The sequence below is a fragment of the Myotis davidii genome, unplaced genomic scaffold (genome assembly GCF_000327345.1).
Source record: "Myotis davidii unplaced genomic scaffold, ASM32734v1 scaffold150, whole genome shotgun sequence".
Classification (NCBI taxonomy): Eukaryota; Metazoa; Chordata; class Mammalia; order Chiroptera; family Vespertilionidae; genus Myotis; species Myotis davidii.
Window position 1 is genome coordinate 220518 of NW_006283437.1, and position 25739 is coordinate 246256.

General features: G+C 52.6%; 1 protein-coding gene across 3 annotated transcripts in view; it reads right to left on the reverse strand.

Moving 5' to 3' along the window:
• Positions 1-3502: 3502 nt before the first annotated feature.
• Positions 3503-25739, reverse strand: part of LCMT1 (leucine carboxyl methyltransferase 1) — a 50805-nt gene continuing 28568 nt past the window's right edge. The window contains exons 4-11 of one of the 3 annotated variants that reach the window (XM_006753603.2): positions 23493-23569; positions 21800-21861; positions 20014-20116; positions 16666-16786; positions 12111-12212; positions 11310-11401; positions 5601-5698; positions 3592-3697 (exon numbers count right to left, since the gene is read on the reverse strand). In XM_006753603.2, the coding sequence (XP_006753666.1) occupies positions 3675-3697; positions 5601-5698; positions 11310-11401; positions 12111-12212; positions 16666-16786; positions 20014-20116; positions 21800-21861; positions 23493-23569 (678 nt within the window). In that variant the 3' untranslated portion in view covers positions 3592-3674. Of the gene's footprint in view, positions 3698-5600; positions 5699-11309; positions 11402-12110; positions 12213-16665; positions 16787-20013; positions 20117-21799; positions 21862-23492; positions 23570-25739 lie in introns of all 3 variants that reach the window. The other 2 variants (XM_015563971.1, XM_015563970.1) reach the window with 2 other exon arrangements.

A 25739-nucleotide genomic window follows, 5' to 3' on the forward strand; every position in this document is an offset into this window, starting at 1 on the left:
TAAAAAGTGAAAGAATAACCATTGTGAAAATAATGAATAATAAAAAATAAAATAAAATGTAGACTAGGAAAAGAAAAACAGAAAAAGAAAATTAAAATAAAGAGAGAAAAAAGAGAAGGAAAAAAATGCTTTGGAGCTGCTATTCGTGGAGTTTGCTGGATTTTGCTCCCATGTTGTTGAATCTGGCCTGTTGGTGTCAGTTCTGGGTCTCCTGAGAGATTGTGTGGTGTAGGTCAATGCGAGTCACTCTCCCTGTCTGGCCCTGGGCTATCTGACTGAAGCTCTGCAGGGCAGAGCCCCAAGTAGTTCGGTGGGCGGGGCCTCCATAGCCCAGAGGGTCTCACACCTTGAATGTCCCTCTTGGGAGCTGCTCTCCCTTCCCCATGGAAATGGACTCTAGGTGATGTCTTGGACCTGGCTTGGGTGGTTTCAACAGATTCGCGTTGTGGGTGGTTCCCATGGCTTATAGGAGGGAGGTGGGCACTTCCTCTTCTTCCCATGCCTCAGCTCTGCCCAGGTTACTGGCAACCCCTTGTTGCCACCCCAAGCTAGAAGGGATTAAAAGAACTTTTAAAGTCAGCTCCACTTTGCACTTCAATCTTTCAGCGTGGCTGGCCCCCACTGGGCCTGCCCTCCACCCAGGTTCCAACCAGACCAAATACCTGAGGTCCCCGCATCACCAGACTCAGCCACAGGCGCACAGATTTCCACCCCAGAGCCCCTTCCTCTGGCCTCAGGTCGCAGCAGGATGAGGCAGCACCAGCCTCGCACAGGTGGGGGTAGGGGTGCCTCCCGTGTGCTCAAGTGGGCAGGACCCATCCCCTTTGCTGGGCCACACTGTCCAGCCCCTGCCCTGCTCTCCATCATACATTCTTCCAGAGAATAAAGGGTCCCTCAGATTCACTTCTGGGTGCACTGGCGAGACCCTCCACCGGCCTCGCGTTCTGCCATGGGGCCCCTCCCGCAGACCGGGCTGAGCTTCCCAGGCTGGCGCTGTCACAAAGCAGTGGCCCTTTGCCTGGGATGGTGTGGTCTCAGCCTCCCCAGAGGACTGAATCCCCACAATTCCTACCACCCAGTGCTACACGGGCCCCCTCCCCCTCTCTGTTGCCCTGGGTTGGGGACCCCTGCACGGGGCAGAGACCCACACTCCAGGGGCAGGGCTGCACGGCCACACCTTCTGCCCACAGAGGACATGTGTGCCCACTGAAGCAAGCGCTCTGGCCAGCGGAGCCACTCCCTCCACCACCACCACCACCACACACACACACACACACTCGTACAGTCAGAAATCTCTCTTCCATTTCCACCCCGGTGCCCCCGCCTGCACACCCTCAGCCTCACATCTCTCTCCCAGCACCTCCCAGGGCTCCCTCCCGCACCGGCCACAGGACACTGAGCCGGCTGCCGCTGGACAGTACTCTGTGAGCAGAGACCACGTCTGCGTGTCCATGGTTAACTCCACACCAGCACACGGCGTGGCACAGAGTACGCATTAATGAGGGACCAACCCGCCAGTGATCTGCCTTCTTCCCCGACCCGCACCCTCACCTGCAGCGGTTCCTCACTGAGGAGTAACAAACTCCCCAAACGCAGTGGTAAAACCACCACCATTCCATCCCGTTCACTCACGATTCTGCGGGTGGGCCAGGCGTCCGTCTGCGCTTGCCTGGCTGGCCGTGGTCAGCTGGGGGGTTGGCTGTTACAGACACGGAGGTGTAGAGGGTCCGTTTTGTATCTGAGCAGCTGCCTTGCAACGCTCAGCCTCTGGTGCTGGTGGTCTCATTGCCTGTGAAGACCTCAGCCTCACCCACCACCTTAAAGCATTTAAGGGCTGTGAGCTCCTAACATTTTGAGGTAAATCTGGCCTCCACGTCTTCACCAAAGGTTCGGACCGCCCCACTGTGGGACCTTCTGTAAATGCACAGCTTCCAGGAACGTTTGGGTGTGAACTCTGCAGGCCTCCCGTTGCTTCTAGACTTTCTAAACTCTATTCTTGTACTCAACTCAGACAAGCTCTCCAGACTTATACAGTCACCCCCTTACCTGCGGGGATGCTCTCAGAGACCCCGTGGATGCCTGAACTGCATAGTACCGAACCCTGCATGTGCTGTTTTTTCCTATACACACATACCAATGATAAATCTTAATGTATAAGTTAGGCACAGTGAGAGATTAGCAATAACAAAATGGAACAATTACAACACGCAGTAACGGCAGTCAGGAGCATGTGGCATTACTAATAAAATGAGGGTGGCTGGCACCCCAGCCCTGCCAGACCTGGGCAGCCCCTTCGACACCCCAGCTGCCTGAGGACTAAGGGCGGGGAGTGTCTATCACATGGCGTCTGGGACAAAGGGAGGGTTCCCATCCCACGGGCCAGGATGGTGAAGTTTCATCACCCTACTCAGAACATCATGCCATTTAAAACTGATGAGTCATTTCTGGGATTTCCCATTTAATCGTTTTGGACCACAGTTGACCGTGGGTAACCACGAAAAGCAAAACGATGGGCTGTGTTACAGAGCCACCAGTGCCAGCCTGCACCTTCTCCTGGAACTGAAGACCTGAAAGGTGGCTGAAAGGCGACGCCCCTCACTGGGTGATGGGGTCAGGCCCGCCTCGCAGCGCAAGGCCCCGTGCGCAGTGTGGGGCAGAGCAGTGCCATCTGCAGTCCTCGCTCCAGGGACGCGACTGAGACTCAGATGGCGGACGCAGCGCTATCTTCTTGCCGGGAGAGCAGGGGCTGCACTCTGCGCACAGGCTCAGCTTCGTCGGGGGACAGACCTCGTGTCTGGGTTGTGGGACAAGCACTCTGTGGCCCCTGTTTGCCATGGCTGCTGGGACAAATGACACTTACCTGGTGGCTTCAGACAAGCTCTGCCAGTCGGAAGTCTGAAATCAGTTTCCCTGGGCTCCAGTCGGGGTGCTGGCCAAGCTGGCTACTTCTGGGGGTGCTGAGGGGCGCCTTGTGCTCTTTAAGCAGCGAGTGACCACCTATAGTCCTCGCTTTTGCACCAAGGTGGCGCTACAGGCCCTGCGTGGGCACCACGCCCCTCTGACTCTGACTTCCCGCCACCCCCTCTAAGGACCCCAGCGTTATGTTGGGCCCACCCCCAACTCCTGGTAACCTGTCTCCTCCACATCCTTAGTCACACCTGCAAATAAGGTAACGGACAGAGGGATGGGATCAGGAGGACATTATAGGGGCCCTCGCTCAGCCTCCATGATAACAAGTGGGGAGGGGAGGACCACAGGCTAGTCTGGTGGGGCAGACGCAGGAGCCGAGGGGAGCCCGGGACCCGGTAGCCCACGGTCAAGATACAAGGTGCCATGTTGGCTGCTGCAAGCACATGCACATGGAGCAAATCCCGAGGATGGAGGGCACGAGCTATGTCTGACCCAGGCAGTCGGCCAGGCCCGGGTCAGACGCAGGACGCCGGGGTTCAGCTCACGCGGGGACACAGCCCGCCCAGGGGAGCGAAGGACCAGCACACAGGCATTGGCAGCTGAGGTTTATTAACAGATAGGCCGACCGGAGCAGGAAGTGCAGCGGCAGCCCAGGAAGCGATGTCTGGAGGGTGGGATGCACGGAGACGGGGCCTGGCCAGCACTCTGGGCCCCGCATGTCAGCTCCGGGAAGGTCGGCGGCTGCAGCTTCTGCGTTGACCAGGTTAGCAAGTGATCTCCGTCAGGCCTGAGGGAAACAGAGATGCAAAGGCTCCCGCAGGAGAGAAGACTCGGAGGTGGGAGTGACCTGGCCCCGCCCCAGGACGCCCCACACAGGCCACTGACACTGCAGCTCCGTCCCGCTCCCTCAGACGGCTGGCACAGGGACACGCACCCACACGGGCTGTGCTCGTGGACAGTTTAAAGGGCTAGGAAAGCCCCATAACCGTGCAAGCATGTCAAACTTTGGCCGGCGGGCTGCATGCCTCATTAGCAAATGCAGACACAGCTCTTCACCACACACACACACACACACACACACACACACACACACACACATACAGCATCATGGCAGCCGGGCGAGGTGGGGACAAGGGAAGCCCCGTCATAACAATGTTCACCACAGTCACGCTAAAATCTAAAGTCCACGGAAGTGCCACACACAACCGGCATTTCCAAAGTTGGGAAAGTTAAGTAAACTCGGACAGAGCCCCGTGACAGGATTTCCTGAGGCCGTACAGTTACACTGAGTGTGTAATAGCAAGGGGAATGCTCGTGTTGTCATACTGAGGTGAAAAGATCAGCAATCAAAGCTACACAGCCTGCAAATTCCACTCTGCCAGCAGCACAAGAGCTGAAAAAGCAGAGGAGAAACATCACTCGAGGTGCTCAGTGGGCACCCACATGGTAATTTCCTTCATCATACGTATCAGCTGTCAAAGGCTCTACTAAAAATTACACTGCATTTAAAATTGGGAGGGGAATGCCAATATAAAAACCTCACTAAGTGATCCTATATAATAAAAGGCTGATATGAAATGGACCAAACAGCGGAACGACCGGTCACCATGATGCGCACTGACCACAAGGAGACAGACGCTTAATGCAGGAGCTGCCCCCTGGTGGTCAGTGTGCTCCCACAAGGGGAGCACCACTCAGCCAGAAGCCAGGCTCACGGCTGGCGAGTGCAGTGGCAGTGGCGGGAGCCTCTTCTGCCTCTGAGGCAATGCTAAGGACCCCTCAAGGGATGTCCAACTGCTGGCCTAGGCCCGCTCCCCCTGGGCCGGCAGACGGACATCCCCTGAGGGGTCCCAGACTGCGAGAGGGCACAGGCTGGGCTGAAGGGACCCCCCCACCTCAAGTGCACAAATGTCATGTACCAGGCCTCTAGTTTTAAATAAAAAAACAAATAGAAAAAGGCATTGTGGGCTGAGCTGCACAGCTGAGTAAATTTATAAAGCAGTGGGGAGACAGGCCCAGGGCAATGATTAACCGCCTCGTGCCAGCCTGCAGTTTCTCACGGGGTCAGAGCCGGCCTTGGTCATGTTCTCCCACTGCATCAGCTGCCTGACTACAGCTGCCCCTCCCTGGGACACATCTGTAGGAAGCCTGCGGGGCGGTTACCACGTTCAAGGCCTGAGCTGGGATCTAAAGCACTCTCCACAGGCTGCAGATGCCTGAGGGTCACCCCGATGAAGCAGGGGCACATGGGAAGCTGTGAGGAGAAACTGGACCAAGGCCTCGGTGCCGGGGGCACCAGGGGAGCCCTGCTCGGCCGGCAGGGCAGCGTCGCCTGCAGTGGGTGAGAGACACCGGTCCGTGTTTACCACCCAGGAGACCTGGCTATAAGCTGATGAAAGGACAGACCATGGTCACTTTGATTAAGATCACTTTTGCTTTAAACGCAAGGTCTCCCGCCTCCCTGAGGCGATCCTGCGCACACCTGCACGGGGTGGCTGGCTGGTTTGGTGCGGGCTCTCCCTGACACCCTCCCGCTTCTGTGTGTGGGACACGGGACATGATGGCCAATCCCGAGACGGTCACGGGCACAGGCACGGGCGCTAGTGCCCTCTGCACTCAAAGCTTGGATGTCGTACTTTCCTTGCAGATTAAAAGGTCCCCACTTTGGGGCAAGGACAGAGTGACGGTACCTAGCTCGCTGCCCCCGCGGGTGGCCCAGCACAGGCAGTAGTGGCACATGAGCTGCTCCAGGAGCTCCAACTCGTCCAGGAACTCGAGGGCCTCGATCCTGCAGAGTCAACGCAGAACAGACGGTGAGCACGGTTAACAGCGAGGACCAGGCGCTCAGGACACAGACCATGTCCTATAGAGCGCTTCCACGGTAACTTCTTTTTATTAAAAAGAAGGAAAAGCACCATAAGCAAAATCAAAAGACAACCTAGAAAAAATATTTGCAACGTAAATAACCAAGGTAGATTCCCTTGCTGCATAAAGAGCTGTTGTACTTCAATACGAAAAACTTCAAAAGTTCATTTAAAAGATGGATGGGGTAGGGGAAGGATGAAAAGGTGAAGGGGATAGAGGCACACACTTCCACTTAAATGGGTTACAGCCCTGGCTGGTGGCTCAGATGGTTGGAGCCTTGTCCCGTACGCCAAAAGGTGGTGGGTTCGAGTCTGGTCAGGGCACATACCCAGGTTGCAGGTTCAACTCCTGGTGGGCACAGGAGGCAACTGATTAATGTTGCTCTCTCACTTCGATGTTTCTCCCTCTTCTTCTTTTTCCTTTGACTTCTCTCCATCCTCCCCTCCTTTCCTCTAAATATCAATAAAAGTTTGTCCTGGCCATGTTGCTCTGTGGTTAGAGTGTCAGCCAAAACATCCAAGGGTCACAGGTTCAATTCCTAGTCAAGGGCATGTACTTGGATTACAGGTTTGATCCCTGGCCCCCCGGTCAGGGCACATGCAGGAGGCAACCAATCAATGTGTCTCTTTCACATCGAAGTTTATCTCTCTCTCTCCCCATCCCTCCTTCCCTTCCACTCTCTCTAAAAAAGCAATGGGAAAAAATATCCTCGGGTAAGAATTAACAAAAATAAGAATAAAATAAAATCAATAAAAGTTTAAAATAAATAAGTTACAGAATGTAATGCACAGCATAGCGAAAACAGTCATGTATATACATGTTGAATCGCTATGTTGTCATCTGAAATTTATATAATGCTATATGTCAACTATACAGTGGGGCCTTGACTTACGAGTTAAATTCATTCCGTGACAGAGCTCATAACTCAAATTACTCATATGTCAAATCAAAAAGTGAACAAGTGAGACACGTGATGCTGGGCTGATGTTGTGGCGTTCACTGTGACGTTCGCTGCGCCAACTAGCAGTGGGGTATCTGAAGCTGGCTCGTAACCTGAATTTGAGCTCGCAACTCAAAGCAAAAAATCGGCCGAGAGACGGCTCGTATCTCGAAAAACTCGTTAGTCAGGACACTTGTAAGTCAAGGCCCCACTGTACTTTAATTTTTAAAAGACAAGTCCACTAGAAAAGGAAAATAAGAGGTTTTCAATTTCACTTTTGAGAAAAGAAATGTAGATTTAAATACTTGACACCTTCCTACCCCTCAGACTGATGAGGATCACAAGGCCAGCATGCCTTGGAGAGGACTGGGGAGGCGCGGTCCTGCCGGGACAGCGGCACCCGTCAGCTCGCAGCGGGATGCCCTACCCTGCACCTGCTCCGGGCCCGCATCCCAGAGCCCTCACCGAAGCTTCCAGCCGCCACGCCGGGACAGCAAAGACCCCAACCTAGAGACGCTGGCGGGTCCAGCATGCACGGACGCCTGCAGCCTGCAGGACAGCCTCTGGGACGCAGCACGGCCTGTAGACAGCAGGCGGCTCAGGCAGTAAGGTGGTTCACTGCCTCTACACAGAGGCGCTGTGCTCATACATGCACAGAGCAGACCATCTTGGAAACCACAGAAAACACCGCCAGAAGGTAGTGGCGAGCAGTGAGTAGGGTGAGGGCTTTTGTTTTTGCTTGTTTCTTTTTCTTAATCATGTTTGTATGATTTTTTTCAAAACAGCATTTTAAATGTAAACTTTTTGAAGGTATGCACACATTGAAACATGCACAAATATATGAAATGGGTTTAATATTTTCTGCCATATGCACACAGCAGGGGGGTGGAATTCAGGCATTTCCAAAAAGTATGAAAAAAATAAAACACGACCCATATTCCTACTATTCACAGCAGCCAACAGCAGCACTGGGCATTGCCTTTTGCCCAAGCTGTGTGTGGGGGTGGGGGAGGGGGGTGTGATGTGCACATTTGTGCACATTTCACGTTTCTGTTCGTGTGTGTGTGTGTTTCTGCCTCGTTATTCAGGCCTAAGGGTCACATCTGAAGTGAGAATGTTTATCCATAAAGGACTTCGGTTGCTTCCTGACTGATGTTCCCAACGAATCAGAAGACATTCAAGGCAGGCGTCCTATTACCAAGTTCCAGAAGAAACCAGCACCCTACCGAGGAGGTGACCTCCAAGCTCGGCTGCAAACGCCACACGCAGACTCATCTCTGCCCGGTTCGGGCCAGTTACTCCTCTGGTGCTTAGAAAGGGCGTAGCACACACTGCGCAGGCAGCACCGGCTCGGTCAACAGGCCTCCCTTGGGCTTTTCATGCGCAGTGTCCTCCAAAACCCTTGGCGAATGTGGACACCAACTACATGGCGTTCAGAGTGGGGAGGACCGTACCCAGGGCAGACACACCAGAGCTGTCCCCCCTCACCCCCCTCTGTTGGGACACGTGTCTGCAAAGGCCTTGGCGACATGAGACGGGCTGCCCCGGAGCCGCTGCCCGGTGGCCCAGGCGGTGAGACTCCTCCCCGGGCTCCCAGGAGAGCCGCGAGCCCCATGCCGTCACAGGTGCCAGACCAGGGCTCTTCACAACAGTCCTCCTGACACGAAGCCAGTGGAGACCAGCCCGTGGGGACGGAAAACTAGAACAACCCAGGAGGCATCAGCCGGATCACGTGGAGACAGCACTTCAAGGATCTGACATACAGACTGGGAAACAAGTCATGCTTCCTACAGTTAAGAAGGGCTGTGGAGAGGCAAGACCAAGTATTTTTTCATTACAGCGGGGCCTTGACTTACCAGTGTCCCGACTAACGAGTTTTTTGAGATACCAGCTGTTTCTCAGCAGATTTTTTGCTTTGAGTTGACAGAGTAATTTGAGTTAACGAGCTCCTTAACAAGCTCAGTCTCAGAACGAAAGTCAAGGCCCCACTGCATCTTGCAAGAGACCAACACCTATACCTGTGAGTCCCCAAAGTCAGGAGGAAGCACAGAGCGGAAGTACAGAATAATGACAGAAACCGAACAAGCTGGCGCCCACACTGGCCAGAGGTGAGCATGGCCACATGCCCCGCAGTGGTGTTTTTATTGTGTTGGGTTTTTTTAGAGAGGGAAGGGAAAGGAAAAGAGAGAAACACTGATGGGCTGCCTTCTGCACACCCCCTACTGGGGATCGAGCCCGAAACCTGGGCATGTGCCCTGACCGGGAACTGAACCATGACCTCCTGTGCACAGGGCAATGCTCAACCCACTGGGCCACACCGGCCGGGCCAGCAGTGGTTTTATAACAGGGAACTGAAACAAAACGAAACACAGGACACCACCACCCACCCTCACGTCCACACACCACAGGAGCGATGCACCCAGGGACCGCGCTGCTGTGACAGGTAAAGATAAATATAACCTATTGTTAGGTTTGCTAGAAAGCAAGGTGGTTTATAGACACACTCGTAATGTGAATCTACCGATTAAAAAACACTAATCTGCCAGTAAGCACTTCTCTTTATAGGTGCAGAGAAAGGGGGCGCCCGCTTGTGAGCGACCCTCAGAAGGTGTGGGTGAGAGAAAGGGGGCGCCCGCTTGTGAATGGCCCTCAGGGGCCTGTGTGAGAGGAAGGGGTTTGTGGAAATATATGTTTATTCATTTTTTTTAGAGAGAGAGAGTAAGGGAGAGTGCCTGTGAATGGCCCTCAGGGGCGTGGGTGAGAGGAAGGGGGCGCCCGCTTATGAATGGCCCTCAGGGGGCGTGGGTGAGAGGAAGGGGGCGCCCGCTTATGAATGGCCCTCAGGGGGCGTGGGTGAGAGGAAGGGGGCGCCCGCTTATGAATGGCCCTCAGGGGGCGTGGGTGAGAGGAAGGGGGCGCCCGCTTGTGAATGGCCCTCAGGGGCCTGTGTGAGAGGAAGGGGGCGCCCTCTTGTGAATGGCCCTCAGGGGGCGTGTGTGAGAGGAAGGGGGCGCCCGCTTATGAATGGCCCTCAGGGGGCGTGGGTGAGAGGAAGGGGGCGCCCACTTGTGAATGGCCCTCAGGGGCGGGGTGCAGAAAGGGGGCGCCCGCTTGGGAATGGCCCTCAGGGGCGTGGTGCGAAAGGGGGCGCCCTCTTGTGAATGGCCCTCAGGGGCGGGGTGCAGAAAGGGGGCGCCCGCTTGGGAATGGCCCTCAGGGGCGTGGTGCGAAAGGGGGCGCCCTCTTGTGAATGGCCCTCAGGGGCGGGGTGCAGAAAGGGGGCGCCCGCTTGGGAATGGCCCTCAGGGGCGTGGTGCGAAAGGGGGCGCCCTCTTGTGAATGGCCCTCAGGGGCGGGGTGCAGAAAGGGGGCGCCCGCTTGGGAATGGCCCTCAGGGGCGTGGTGCGAAAGGGGGCGCCCTCTTGTGAATGGCCCTCAGGGGCGGGGTGCAGAAAGGGGGCGCCCGCTTGGGAATGGCCCTCAGGGGCGTGGTGCGAAAGGGGGCGCCCTCTTGTGAATGGCCCTCAGGGGCGGGGTGCAGAAAGGGGGCGCCCGCTTGGGAATGGCCCTCAGGGGCGTGGTGCGAAAGGGGGCGCCCTCTTGTGAATGGCCCTCAGGGGCGGGGTGCAGAAAGGGGGCGCCCGCTTGGGAATGGCCCTCAGGGGCGTGGTGCGAAAGGGGGCGCCCTCTTGTGAATGGCCCTCAGGGGCGGGGTGCAGAAAGGGGGCGCCCGCTTGGGAATGGCCCTCAGGGGCGTGGTGCGAAAGGGGGCGCCCTCTTGTGAATGGCCCTCAGGGGCGGGGTGCAGAAAGGGGGCGCCCGCTTGGGAATGGCCCTCAGGGGCGTGGTGCGAAAGGGGGCGCCCTCTTGTGAATGGCCCTCAGGGGCGGGGTGCAGAAAGGGGGCGCCCGCTTGGGAATGGCCCTCAGGGGCGTGGTGCGAAAGGGGGCGCCCTCTTGTGAATGGCCCTCAGGGGCGGGGTGCAGAAAGGGGGCGCCCGCTTGGGAATGGCCCTCAGGGGCGTGGTGCGAAAGGGGGCGCCCTCTTGTGAATGGCCCTCAGGGGCGGGGTGCAGAAAGGGGGCGCCCGCTTGGGAATGGCCCTCAGGGGCGTGGTGCGAAAGGGGGCGCCCTCTTGTGAATGGCCCTCAGGGGCGGGGTGCAGAAAGGGGGCGCCCGCTTGTGAATGGCCCTCAGGGGGCGTGGTGCAGAGAAAGGGGGCGCCCGCTTGTGAATGGCCCTCAGGGGTTGTGGTGCCGAAAGCGCGACTTTAAACCTCAGCTGGTTTACATGCTTGGAAACTGTCGTAGAACCAGCGCGTGTTTGTTACAATGAGAGGAAAAGCCCATTAAAAACCTGTGAGAGACCTTTCCTCCCACTCCCACCACGAGGATCGCCCAGTGTCCACCCGGAGGCAGCCCTGGGAGCCCTGCAGGTGTCTCCGCTTCGGGTGGATGAAGGTCCCCTGTTTGGGCGCAAACCCTATCTCGGCTGAGAGCTGCTGCGATCCCGTCGGGCGGAGTGTTTAGTGTGCATCAGGAGGGCAACGTGATTCATGGGGAGGCTACGTGAGAGGACAGGACGGGGTGGCGTACCTGCTGACTTCGGCCCGAGGTAGCCTGCTGTACAATTCCATCATGTTCACGGCCGACGCCGTTTCCCACCCGTTCGACAGGAACCGCTCCCTCTGAGCCGTGCAAGGAGAACGGAGAGAATGGAGAGCCACAAGGCACAGTCGTGAATGCAGGCGTCTCTAAGCACTGAGAATTCCTTACATGCCCATCCCGGCCCCTACCGTCTTCCTTCTTTTTATTTCCCCATGTTCTACACGGAACATGCAGTACCTATTTAAATGAGGGCAGAGTGGGCGGTATCTCTTCAGCAAAAAAAAAAAAAAAAATTAAAAAAGATTCAAATGCACCAACTCTGAACATTTTAAAAATAACTGCGGAAAACTGAACATGAACTGGGTGTTAGATGCTACGAAGGAGTTACTGCCAATTTCTAAGCTGTAATCATGGGATCATCATTCCTATCGGTCTATTGGAGATTTATACTGAGTATTTACGTGGGAAATGATATACTATCTGGGATTTGCCTTAAAACAGTCCAATACCACCACCAATAAAAGTTTGGAGGGAATTAGCAGTATTTACAGAATATTAATTATTGAAGTGGCTGATGGGACATGGCTGTTGGTTTTACTATTCCCTCTACTTTTCCGTTGTTTGAAAAATGCATAATAAAAAGGTAAATAATAGGGTGTAGGAAATAAGCATTTGATACCAACATGGGAAGCAGGGTAGGACTGCACTAGCGTGAGAACCGGTGGCTGCACGAGCCTGGCCCGCAGCCGGGCGCTCCTCCTGCGAGGCCGGCCAAGGGTGTGCTCTGACCTGGGACTCTAAGGACTTGCAGGGCTCCACCCCCGCCAGGTCACACTGTCGTCTCCGAAGGTTTTCGATCATGATCTGCCCAAACCGGTCATCCATGTTCACCTGGGGAGGAAGAGCAGCCAGGCATCGCCGTTAGGGTGTTCTCTCACACACGCAAAATACAACAGCACCCGACTTCTCACAGTGAGGACTGAGGTCTGCGGGTACCCAGTGCAGGCCACACAGTCTGCGCAGTGCTGATGGGGACATTAACCGGCGGCCCCTGGAGGCAGCTGTACCCTCCCTCCCCCACCCCGCTCCCCGTGAGAACCCACCCGGGCCCAGCTTCCCCTGCAGGTGCACCTGCCCATGTGCACGGAGGTGAAAGGGCGTCTGCTGCAGCGCTGCAGACCGGGGAGTCGAAGAGCTAAACGCATCACCCGGGCACAGTAAATTCTGCATGTTCTACACGATGGAATACCACAGAGCCGGGAAAGCAGGAAAGACACACACCCACTATGGGATGATCTCTAAGCTCTAAGAACTCCTGAAAAAAAAGGTCCAGGGCAGCGGTTCTCAACCTGTGGGTCGCGACCCCTTTGATGGTCGAACGACCCTTTCACAGGGGTCGCCTAAGACCATCCTGCATATCAGATATTTACATCACTATTCATAACAGTAGCAACATTACAGTTATGAAGTAGCAACGAAAATAATTTTATGGTTGGGTCACAACATGAGGAACTGTATTTAAAGGGCCAGAAGGTTGAGAGCAACTGGTCCAGGGGAATGTCTACTGTATTCTCCCATCTGCCTTTAAGAAAAAAAAAATCTCTACATTTGCATATGCATAGAAAAATTCTGGAATCTGGCAAAGTGGCTTCCCAGGTGAGAGGGCTGAGGTTGCGGGTAGGAGAGACTTACATTCCTTGTCTGCCCTTCTGTACTATTTGATATATTTCTATTCTGGATGTAGTGTTACTTTTGGATAAAAAAAAAAAACTTGTGTGAAACACTCTAATTAAAGCCTAGCTGGTTTGGCTCAGTGGATAGAGCGTCGGCCTGCGGACCAAAGGGCATGTACCTCGATTGCAGGCTCCTCCCTGGCTCGGGCCCTAATCAGGGCACATGTGGGAGGCAACCAATCGATGTGTTTCTCTCACATTGATATTTCCGTCTTTCCCTCCCTCTTCCACTCTCTAAAAATAAATGGAAAAATATTCTCAGGTGAGGATTAAAAAAACCACACACAACACTGTCTACTGTACTACAGGCACTTAAAAAGTTAAGAAGTTAATTTTTTTAAAAAGTTAAAAAAATAATTAAAGCCCTAACCGGTTTGGCTCAGTAGATAGAGTGTCGGCCTTCGACTCAAGGGTCCCGGGTTCGACTCCGGTCAAGGGCATGTACCTTGGTTGCGGGCACATCCCCAGTGGGGAGTGTGCAGGAGGCAGCTGATCGATGTTTCTCTCTCATCGATGTTTCTGGCTCTCTATCGCTCTCCCTTCCTCTCTGTAAAAAATCAATAAAATATATTTAAAATAATAGTAATAATAATTAAATTCTGTATGTGCACAAACGCCACAGCACACCATCTATTATGGCATATATGCACTGTGACGTTGTCATATACAAAGTGGCAAAGATTCACTGTAGCAGGTCAGGTGGCCAGGGTTTTCCCCCTGCTGAGTGTGTATGGCTTACATGGCACTACGCATCGGATGGCACACTGTTCATTGGGAGGGAGGGCATCTGTCACACACACTCCCTCGCTGCGCTGCCCGAGTGCGAGTCCCGGCCCGACACCTGACCGCCAGGAGACTCTGACCGAGCTGCCTACCCTGGTGCTTCAGTCCCCTCACCTGTAAAACCATGAGGACAGGACCTACCCTGTGGGTTGCTGTGATTAAATAGGTTAACACGTGTGAAACTCACAGCATAGCATTCGCTATTATTATCACTATTGTAGTTGTCACCGTCCACGGGGTTTTGTCATTTTAAACTAGTTAGGAACTAATGTGAGGCATGTGAGCATGAATACACGTGATTTGTGTTTGTGACAAAATTACTGAGTTAAGTTGTGGGGGGATCTGAACCGGTTTGGGGACAGTGTGGACAACATATTGGGCACTGGCCCATTCCCAGGCCTGCTCCAAAGTGACAGGGTCTCCGGCCTAAACTTGCTGAACGCCCCCGTCCGCCCCCTCGGCGCTGTTGGATAGAGGAGCACACCAGTGAAGCCAGGTGAACGAAGCAGCAGACAGCCGAGATGTGGGGAGCAGGGAGAGTGGATTCATTTTCCCCAGGAGTGGCATCCTGCACGCAGCAGGCTCCCGGAATTATTCACAGCACAAGAGAGAAGACCGAGGAGGACAGCTGCACTGCGCCCACTCGCCAGGACTGAAGACTGAGCCTGAGGACCGCCCCCAGTCACAGAGGGAGGAGGAAATCAACCCACCAGGACCCACCTACACAGGAGCCGGGACTGGGTGGGCGGACGAGGAGCCCAGGTCTAGCCCTGGTCTGCCCATAATCACGCGACCGTGGGCAAGGCCTGCACTGCTCTCATCTGCCATAAATATAAAATAAAATATGATAGAAAACAAAATCAATACAACTAACAAAACTACAATAAACAGTAACATCAGCACGCATGGCTTTGGTGCTTTCCATGTGCATCTCATGAACGCCCACAGCCCGAGGTGGCATCTTCTCCCTTTATGAACAGAGAGCAGGGCTCAGAGCGGGCCACTACCCGCCAACACTGCCTTCACAGCCGGGGCTGCTGTCAACAACACGATGAAGTCGGATGTTATCATCCTCGTTTTCAGATGAGGACACGGGCACCGAGAGGTGACGTACCGCGTCCTGGTCACACAGCTACGCAGTCTACCTCCAGGGCACGGATTCCCAACCCCACGTAGTTCTGCCTCAGGTCTCACAGCCGATAAGACCCAGGGCCAGCTTTGGACCCCAGCTGGACAATCCCAAAGCTCTGGAACAACCCAGTCAGCAAACCTGCAGCCAGAGGGCCAGACTCGGTGAATTTAGAAATTAGAAAATGTTACGTTAAAATCCTGCATTTCTGCCCAGCTGGCGTGGCTCACTGGTTGAGCATCAATCTATGATCCAGGAGGTCACAATTTGATTCCTGGTCTGGGCACATACCCAGGTTGTGGGCTCGATGCCCAGTAGGGGGTGTGCAGGAGGCAGCCGATCAATGATTCTCTCTCATCATTGATGTTTCTATCTCTTCCTCTCTCCCTTCCTCTCTGAAATCAATACAAATACATTTTTTAAAAACCCTGTGCCACCAATTCCAGCATGTCATAATTTCAAGAGTTTCATCAAAAGGTTGATGAGACTTGGGGACTCAACAGAGTTGAGTCACACATGTAGTCACCTGTTGGGAATGGCTAAAGGCATTTCCCCAAATCTGAATAGGAAACTGATTGTGGCTGCCAGACAGTTAAAGGGCATCTTCATCTACATGTTATTGCCTCCTACTGGCCAAACACCTGAACAGGCGTAGGCTAATTCTTTCATTCTGACCATGGACTCTGTACAAAACCCCGACCCTTTGAAGTGTATATCTCTGCCTCGCCTCAGGACAAGTTGTGTTAATAAAAAGCATGGGGCCCTGGGGACGAGGAGAACCTAAGGCCTTAGACTTAAGACCTTAGAACTGAGCTCCTTTAGCTGAGCTCCTCTGACCTCCAATGCCTTTCAAAATTATATTTCGTCTCCGGACTCTATTAGTCTCTGGATTCCTGTGTCATCTCTGCACAGCCCCTTTCCAGATTCCTGAGCCCTTCTTGATGCTGGGACACGAACCCCGGCAACCCTGCTTTCTAACTTCGGAAAAGCAACTGGAGGCTCACGGGACTCACAGGCTGGCACTGCGGAGGCCGCTCTCGTGAGCGGGAGCAGGACGGCTGGCCCCTTAGCCCCACCCTCCACAGCACTCATCTGCCAACTTCCTCCCCTTGCACCCCGTGCCCACCTCTGAGGGCAATGAGTTTGCCACCCCTTCAGGGCAGGCAACCAGAACTCCCCCCATCCAGGGCTCCAACTCGATAGGACAGTAAATACAGTGATCAAATAGGAACTCCAGAACCTTCCATAAGGGCCAATACAGCAGTTCCAAAAACTCGGGCTAAAAGTTTACAGGAGGTCAAGGGCTCCGGAGCAGCGGGCCTGAGAGCACTGGCTAATAAAGGAGATGTTAGCCCAGTGATGGCAAACCTTTTGAGCTCGGCGTGTCAGCATTTTGAAAAACCCTAACTTAACTCTGGTGCCGTGTCACATATAGAAATTTTTTGATATTTGCCACCATAGTAAAACAAAGACTTATATTTTTGATATTTATTTTATATATTTAAATGCCATTTAACAAAGAAAAATCAACCAAAAAAAATGAGTTCGCATGTCACCGCTGACACGCCTGTCATAGGTTTGCCATCACTGCGTTAGCCGGAGGCAGAAGGAAAAGAAAGAGCAGAAGCAGGTGCGGTGCTCCGAGGCAGAGCCACCCTGGCTCCGGGGCAGGACGCGGATTTCTCGTGCTTCCTCTTACCTGTTCGTAGCTGATGAACATGGCGGTCTCAAAACTGTTGGCTGCCCACTTGATTAGGTTTGCAGACTGCTCCGGAGTCATGTAGACCAGCACACACTCGGTCACCAGGAGTGTCGGCAACCTTGGGAGAAAAGAGCAGGCACGTGTTCACCGACTGGCACTCTGGCTGGGCACGTGCCGCAGTTCTGGCAGGGCAGTCACAGCCAGGGCCCCAGCAGCACTCTGCAAGCACATGGCCACTCTGCACAGCCCAGGTGGCACCGCCACGTCTGAGACATGCTGCACACAGGTGAGCCGCGAGCGTGGTGTCTGGCTTGTGAAAATGAGTTGAATGGGTGCGGACTCTCCCCGCCCTGGCCCCCCAGGAGCAATACCAAACTGCAGGTTCCGCCACGAAGAGGAGGGTATTTCCTCCCCCGGAGTCTGGGTCAGTCTGCAGCATGCTTCGGCCAATGAACAAGGAGCAAACAAGAAGCCTGACAATCCCTTGCACACGGGCACTTGCTCTCTTGCTGCACTCGGCAACCTAAAACCACTGTACGAGTGAACCCAAGCTCGCGGGCCATAGCAGGGGAGGCCCCTGGGTGAATGAGTCAGCCCAGTGACAGGGAGTCAGCCCCAGCGACCTGCCTGTGTGCACGCGCGCGCACATACACACACACACACACACACACACACACACACACACACACGTGACTCCAAAGGATATTAGCTAAGCCTGGCCTCCTGGCAGAAGAACCACCCAGCTAGGCCCAGCCCAAACTGTCAACTCAGAATCCTGAGCAACTAGACAGTGAGCTGTTTGAAACCTATGAGTTTGGAAGGATCTGTTACACATGAAGAGCTGGCTGATAGATGCAGAAATATTGGCATTCGTTTAACGGAATCTAGTTTTTTATATAAGCTACACCATGAAGAATTGAAAACAGCGTGATCAGTTGTGGGAACCCTAATCAGAACACGCCGGATGTGCCATACGCCTGTGCTGTTCCCGGCCGGCTTCCACGCCCACTGCCGACCTTCACTCACTAACCTGCCCGGGGAACCAGTCGTGTCCTTGAACTTCAGCACTCACCTCTGCCAGGGAGCGCACTACATCTTGCAATCTGTGCAGCACATAATGTGCCATACGCCTGTGCAAAGGCAACGACCCGGCAGTTACTGTACGCACTGAGCAGGCGTGCCTTCCTATGACCCAAAGACCGATGTCACTATTTGGCGAGAAGCCTCTTTTGTCTGAGTTGGTAGAAAGACTGTCACTGACCAGCCGGTGAGCGGCTGCTTGGTGGGGCTACTTTGCAGATCTGTTTTGCCTGGTGGATCCTTGTAAGCATGGCTACTTGGTCTGCAATAAAGTCTCTCCTATATGCCTACGACTGCTCATACCCGGCGTCCACCGGGGACAGCCCCTGGCAGAGGAGGAGCTGTAATCCAACATCAGTCCCCAAGAAAGTACGGTATACTTAATATCCATTCTCACTAACCGGACCCAAGTACTGAACAAATTAGGAAAAGCAATAAACTGCTAGGGAAATATCTAAAAGCCTTCATTTCAGAAAGGGAACACTGACTCAAAGAGGTTTTTAAGCAAACAGAGCAAACCCCACTCCTATTCACCAACAGGAGCGGTCAGATGGAACCCAGCGTGAGAGTCCTCGGTCCAGGTGTGGACGGGCTGCGGGCTTCCCGGGCCGGCTTCCACGCCCACAGCCGACCTTCACTCACTAACCTGCCCGGGGAACCAGTCGTGTCCTTGAACTTCAGCACTCACCTCTGCCAGGGAGCACACTACATCTTGCAATCTGTGCAGCACATAAACGTTCCCCAGAGGGAAGAAAGGACAGGTGGTTCTGCACCTCCTAATGACAGCCTGGCGGACGATTCCAGGTGAAATAGGCCAACAAAAACTTCCAGACGCAGCCCCGACAGCATCACCACATAAGTGAAAGGTGTGTTGGGAAGACCAAGCTTTGACTCCCTAACTCCCCTCCCTCAGTGGCCGCAGGCCACCTGTATGTGCACCTGTTCTTACTCCTTTTGCCCTCTCAGAAGAACGGGGACCCTTCCTTCCCCCTGAAGGACGTTAGCCTCGGGCCATGCTCTGCGGCCCCTTTCCTCTCCAGCAGTGATCCCCTCCTTGCTACTTTATTTCATCATTTGCCATTGATTTTTGCCTTCAGTTTCTTTTTTTTGTGGCTCTTCCACAAAATACCGACTTCTGCACATGGGCCACAAAGTTTCAATCACCCACACGTGGTATTTTGTGGAAGAGCCACACTCAAGGGGCCAAAGAGCCACATGTGGCTCGTGAGCTGCAGTTTGCCAACCACTGATATAGGTTATTCATCCATTCCCCTCCTGATGGATATTTAAGTTGTGTTCAGTTTTCTGCTACTAAAAACGCTGCCTATGCCCTGGCCGTTTTGGCTCAGTGGTTAGAGTGCCAGCCCTCGGATCAAAGGGTTGTGGGTTCGATTCCCGGTCAAGGACAAGTACCTCAGTTGCAGGCTCGATCTCTGGCCGCCCCATCAGGGTGTGAACTGGAGGCAATCAATCGATGTGTCTCTCTCACATTGATGTTTCTCTCTCTCTGCCCCCCCTCACTCCCCTCTCTTCCACTCTAAAAAAAAAATTAATGGCAAAAATATCCTGGGTTGAGGATTAAAAAATAATAATAAATAAAAATGGTGGCTGCAATGAACACCCACCTGTGCATACATGCAGGGGACACAGCTGGAGGTGGAGCTGCTGTGGCACAGGGTGCACACCTGTGCGCTCTCACTAGGTATCTCCGACCTTCCTCCCCCTCGTCCTACCGAGCTCACGTCCACGGGTGCTCTGACCCATTCCTTTTACCCCGTCACCTTGCCAACACTTAATACTGCCAGGCTTTTACATTTTTGCCAACTTGATGGAAGCAACATGGAATTTCATCTGATTACTACTGTGGTTCCCTACCCTTGTCCTACAATGTTCTTTACTTTCTTCTCTGAGCTGTCTTGTCGTCTTTTTCTGCCCATTTGTCTACGGGACTTTTTTTTACAGTAGCTGTTTTTTATATATTCTGGAAGCTAATCCTTTCTTTGTGTGTTGCAGTTGTGTGCTTCTATGCACACAATTACCTTCTACCAAGCTTTGTTTATGTTACACATCAGTATTTTACAAAAGCAATACGGGTTATTCTGATGTGAAACAGACTCGAGAAACGGTGCTTCTAACAAGTTCAGAAAATCGCTCAAGGTAGCAATGCAACGAAACAGGGCCTGGGTAGCCCACTGCACTGCCAACTGGCCTTATCTCACGTTAGCATGAGACCACACACGTGTAAGAGGTTAAAAAAAATCTCACTGTGTGTTCATGTTACATTTCTTTAGTTTCTCTTCCAGTGTGGCTAAATCTCGAAGGTCTGCTCCAATAAGGGCGTATCTCTTCGAATCCAACATGTGTCCATCTGCAAATACAAGAGAAGACCATTTCAACAGAAATAAATGAAGAAGAGGTTGTTAATTCCAATGGACAGGGCTTCCTCAAAATTAGTTATTGTTTTTCTCTATTATAAAAGTACATGCTCATTATTTTAAAAAATCAGGTAAGAGGAGAGTGAAAACTAACTGATTATTACATTTCCCAAAACAGCTATTAGTGTTTTGGTGTATAACGTTCCAGCTTTTTTTCCTATGCGCTTAAACTCACAGACACAACACAAACTCTCCCTCCTTCTCTCTCCCTCTCTCTCTCTCTCTCTACACACACACCACACACACACACACACACACACACACACAGAGAGAATCCATGGGGCCACTCCATATGTTTTGAAAAATGCTTTTCCTGCTTCACAGTGCTTTCATGGCGTTCTGCTGAATGGATAAAACAGCTGACTGAGCCAATCCCTCCCAAGCAGACGTGGCATTCCCAGGTGATCTCTGCCGTGGGCACTGCGATGAGCAGCCCCGCGCATGCGTCAGGAAGCACTGCCTCATGACCTCTTTAAAGTGCAGAGGAACCTGTGCTGTGATACACACACAGGGATGCTCACCACAGGGTCTCAGACAGAGCTGGTGCTCAGGGCACACACCTGCACCGAGTAGCAAATACGTCCTAGAGACCCAATGCACACCGTGCCCACTGGCGACCCTGCACCCTAGTCCTCAAAGCTGCTAAGAAACTGGATCTCCATTATTCCGACTGCCAAAAGGAAACGATAATTATGTGGCATGCTAGAGGCACTAATTACCACTACACTGGCAGTCATTCTACAACATATAAACGTATCGAATTAACAGGTACACCCTGCATTACACAGTGCTGATGTCGAAGATTTCAATTTAGAAAAGTAGGTTTTACGTGAGGAGGGCAACAAGTAAGCCTGCTTCACACTGGTAGTGACGGCAGGCTGCTCTCTAAGCGCTGTGCCAATTTGTAAGATATTACCTTTGACAGAAAATAGTTCAATCCCCGGCTCTGGTCAGGGCACGGGCAGGAGGCAGCCAATTGATGTGTTTCTTTCACATCCAAGTTTCTCTCTCTTTCTCTCTCTCTCTCTCTCTTTCATCCTCCCTCACACTCTCTCTAAAAACGAATGGAAAAAATATCCTTAGGCGAGGATTAACCAAAAAAATGATAAAATAAAATAAAACTGGAGGGGAATGCTTGAGTGCTGGGGCCCAGGAGGTGACAGTGGGTGAGACACGTCAGGCCGAAGACAGCAGAGGGGGACAGAAGCGCCACTCACCCGTCTCAAGCACTTCCCTGCAGGAGTGAGGGCGCAGATGCCAGATCTGCTCTTTCCAAGGAAAGCAGGAAAGCAGGTTTTCATTAAAAACCTCCTATTTTCAAAACATTGGCAACTAATTTAAATATTTTTTAAAGATTTAAGATTAGAGGTCTATGGACATCTAATAAGTCACAAATAGCTGTTTTAAAATCCTTCCTGGTAACTGTGAAGGAAGTGTACATGGATCAGAAGTAGACACTGTGTGACATCATGTGCACAGGTGCACACACACACACACATGCATACACACATGCGCATGCACGCATATGCACACACACACCATCTTTAAGAAGGAAAGGGGGAATCAAGCAACAACGGCGATGTGGTCCATAGAGCACCCCTGGGGAGGATACTTGCCGCCTTGAAGTGTGTCCTCTGAATGTAATTCTAAAATGGGCTTTGACAGGAGCGGCCTGGACCTACGGAAGGTAGGAAAGAGAAAGAGGAGTCAGGCGGCTTATCTGTTGCACAAATGCAGACACCACTGAAAAGCAGCAAATGTGATGGCTGCTGCGGTGGGGACTCTGTTCAAGTCCCTCCGACCCGAGGCACCCAGGGCTGTGGTCGGCAAACTGTGGCTCGCGAGCCACATGTGGCTCTTTGGCCTGATCGATGTTTCTCTCTCATCGATGTTTCTAACTCTCTATCTCTCTCCCTTCCTCTCTGTAAAAAATCAATAAAATATATTTTTAAAAAAATTGGCTCTCAAAAGAAATTTCAATCATTGTACTGTTAATATTTGGCTCTGTTGACTAATGAGTTTGCCGACCACTGCCCTAGGGGAACTCCAGGGAAACGCGTCTCGGTTAGGTCAGCTGAGCATCACACTCAGATCCAAGGCCAACCACAAACTGAGCAAGACAGGCTGCAGCAACTCCCCGGCGTCGCAGTGCGGGTCTCGCCATCGCCAGCTGTCCGCCTCTTCTCAAACAGAACCCTGCAGACACCCACTGTTTCTCACAGGTAACTCCAATAATTCACGTACTCAGACCTAAAGTTCAGGAACATTTATGTGATAACGCCCCCAGTCAAGACTATGAAAAAAATCAGAGCGCCAAACTGCCGGTATCCCAGGCAGCACCACAGACGCATGCCTTTCCGCTCGGAGAGCGCCGCTGGCCCGCATCGAGCCTCCTCACTCCTACTCAGAGCTCGAACAAGCTTCGTCGTCCTCTGCACTCCTCAGAGCATCAGAATTGCCACAGTCCGAAAAGCACATTACATGTAAAGTATTCTTTTCTATTTGGGAAGGGTAAAAATCTTATTTTCATTGGCTAAAGTAGAAAAACCAAAGTTTGAAAAGTATTTCCAGTTTGTGAGGATTAGGCATTTCTAAAGGACAAGCTTAAGCTTTCATGCTTATTAAATTTTGTAAATATAAGAATCAGGATTTTGTTTCAGTGGCTGATTTAAACAGGAGGGAGGAAGCCTGTGTTAACACTATTAAGAAACCCTGACCTTGGGCTTGAAGTCAAGGTTTAAATCTTAGCTCGACCCCTTGCTAGCTGGGTGGTCTTGGGCAAATTAACCAAATTTCTTTGAGCCTCAGTTTTCCCATCTGTAAAAGGGGCTAACAGCACTTAACTCATGAGTCTGCTCTGAGGACTGGATGAGACAACCCAAGTTGGTGCCAGGCAACGACAAGCTCTCAGCCAAGATCAGCAAACTCTCTGAAACCTGGAATGGCCCCACAATAGCACATATATAATCACAGGTTAACTTCGGTCTCCATTCATTCATTCAAAAAATATTTACTGCACGTCTACTCTGAACCAGAACTTCTCTATGCCCTGGGAATAAAGAAGCAAACAAAATGCACATGAAAAATCACACTACTCTCCCTCGAGAGCTGCATCAGTGGGCAGTGTCCCAGGCGAGGGTGTGTTGCATTTCGAAGACTGCACGGCATGCTGGAAGGAGGGTCCCAGGGCAAGAATGGAGGTGGGAGGTGGGCAAAGGAAAGCCGTGCACAAAACGAGGTCCTGGCAACCCACACGTCACCCACTGGGGCTGGCTCTGAATTCTCTCTTCAGGCGAAAACCACACTTACCTGATACTGTGCACCTTTCTCGTGACTATGAGTGGGAAGTCGACTTCAAAATATTTATCTGGGAGAAGATCTAGATCCTGAGAAAAAAACACACAGAAATCTTGAGAATGACGTATTCACGCATACACTGACTGTCATCTCCATGGAGCAAGTGTGAGGCCCCGAAGAGCAACATGGCGCCGAGGATTTTAAACCAGGGGAAGGATACGGTCAGAAACGCAGTTCCCAAGTTATTCTGGCTCCGCATGAAGAACGGATGGAGGGAAGAGTTAGGAGGCCATTGAGGTCATCCAGGTAAGAAGTAACGGGGAACCTAATCTGGGGGAGTGGCCGCTGGGGTGGAGGTGGGAGGTAAGAGGTACTTTGGAAGTAGGACGTGGCAGTATTTTTCAAAAAGCAGTTGGGGACCTAACAGGTCAGGAAATCAATATATGCAGCGGGTCTGGCCAGCAGTTTGGGGACGAAATAGAATAAAATAGCAAGCATCAGAAAAAAAAAGAAAAAAGCATGTGATGAGGGCTAGTGTCATTTTGCGACACGTTTGCTTTTTCTGTGAGAGGAGAGTGGTGGGAAATAAAGTGCAGGCACTAGAGCCGGGCGCGGGTTCAAACCCAGCTCACCACTTGTTTGCTGTGAGGCCTCAGGAACGGCACTCCACTCCCTGGGCGAAAAGCAGAGAAATGATAGCACCTTCTGGGGTTGAGAGGACTAATGAGGAAATAAATACAGTAGACACTCAGAACAGGGCCTGCCTCATAAGCACCACCTGTGTGCCTTTATCATTAAAGACGCAGGTACACAAAGGCGGGTCCTGGCGTGGGGGCTACATTTATTTTATACTGTGGGCCGCAGTGAAAAAGCCTGAAACACACACACACACACACACACGGCCTGCTTTCCTTTCCCGCATTTGCTAGCTTGGCTGAGACCTTCTCGAACGCCTCCTCTCCTTGTGGGCAGTCACCGCCTGCACAGGCTGTGACCACATCCCCGGTGACTCTCCAGGCCCCGTCAGGCTGCAGCAGCGCCTCACTTCTCTGAGACCCAGCAGGACACAAGGCACCCACGCCTGGCCCACCTGCCCAGCGTCTCCCTCTGGAGACACTTCAACCCCTCGCGCCTCCCTGCACGGTAGTCCAGAAAAACAGAACTACGCTGTATTGTAAGAGAGACAAAGAAGAAGGAAAAGGGAGCCGCTGGCTTGCAGACCCTGTGGCAGCTGGTGCAGGATGAGAGGAAGGGCAAGGCCGGCACCCTTGCTTCTGGCTTGAGCAATTGGGCAGGGTGACCTGAGACAGAGAACAGTACAGCGGGCAGCAGACAGGCCCCTGGGGCTGCACACCAGAGGCAGGATCATGAGCAGGTGACCCCGGAAGGCGAGCATCAGAATTGTGGGGTCCACGTGGAGAATGGTCCTCAGTTAAATTCTCAGGGGATTTGGTCTGGGGGAAGAGGGGTGCAGAGGAAGAGGAGGCAGAAAGAGAGAGAAAGACAAAGAAACGGACAAGAACAGATTTTACCCTTCAACACACAGTATCGCTACAAACCAAACGATCACTCAAATTTCCACTACACCCTACCAACTGTGTCTCCTGTACCTGCCTACCAGGTGCAAGTCCATCCTGGATGCAACCTGCAGCACCCGGCGCCGTGTTAACTGCCTCAGCGGAGCGCCCGTGTCACTACAGCCGCATCTCAGACCAGCCTGGCCCGGCATGAGGCATCTGGCACTAGGCAGCAGCCAACACCCACGCCTGCCACACCAGCTCTGAAAGGAGCCTGCCTGCCCCGCACACACATGCAGACCACGGCAGCTCCCTTGGAGGTGGAGAGCCGGCGGCTGTAGACGCCTAATGACCTCTCTCCATATACCTTCCACCCAGTACGTGCCTGAGGCGGACAGATTGGGTGTTCGTACGTGGACTGCTCTCACCCACTGTGCTCAGGAAGTCACAGTGTTGCCCAGGTCCTTGAAAACGCTACTTATAAGGAAATCAAGGGAAACTACTTTTGTTGTAAGTTTTATAAGGTGCATAAAATCCTTAAATTAATCTAGCAGTTGTTCCGCTAGCTCCATGGTCGGCAAACTGTGGCTTGCGAGCCACATGCGGCTCTTTGGCCCCTTAAGGGTGGCTCTTCCTAAGCCTTAGGAGTACCCTAATTAAGTTAATAACAATGTACCTACCTATATAGTTTAAGTTTAAAAAATTTGGCTCTCAAAAGAAATTTCAATCATTGTCCTATTGA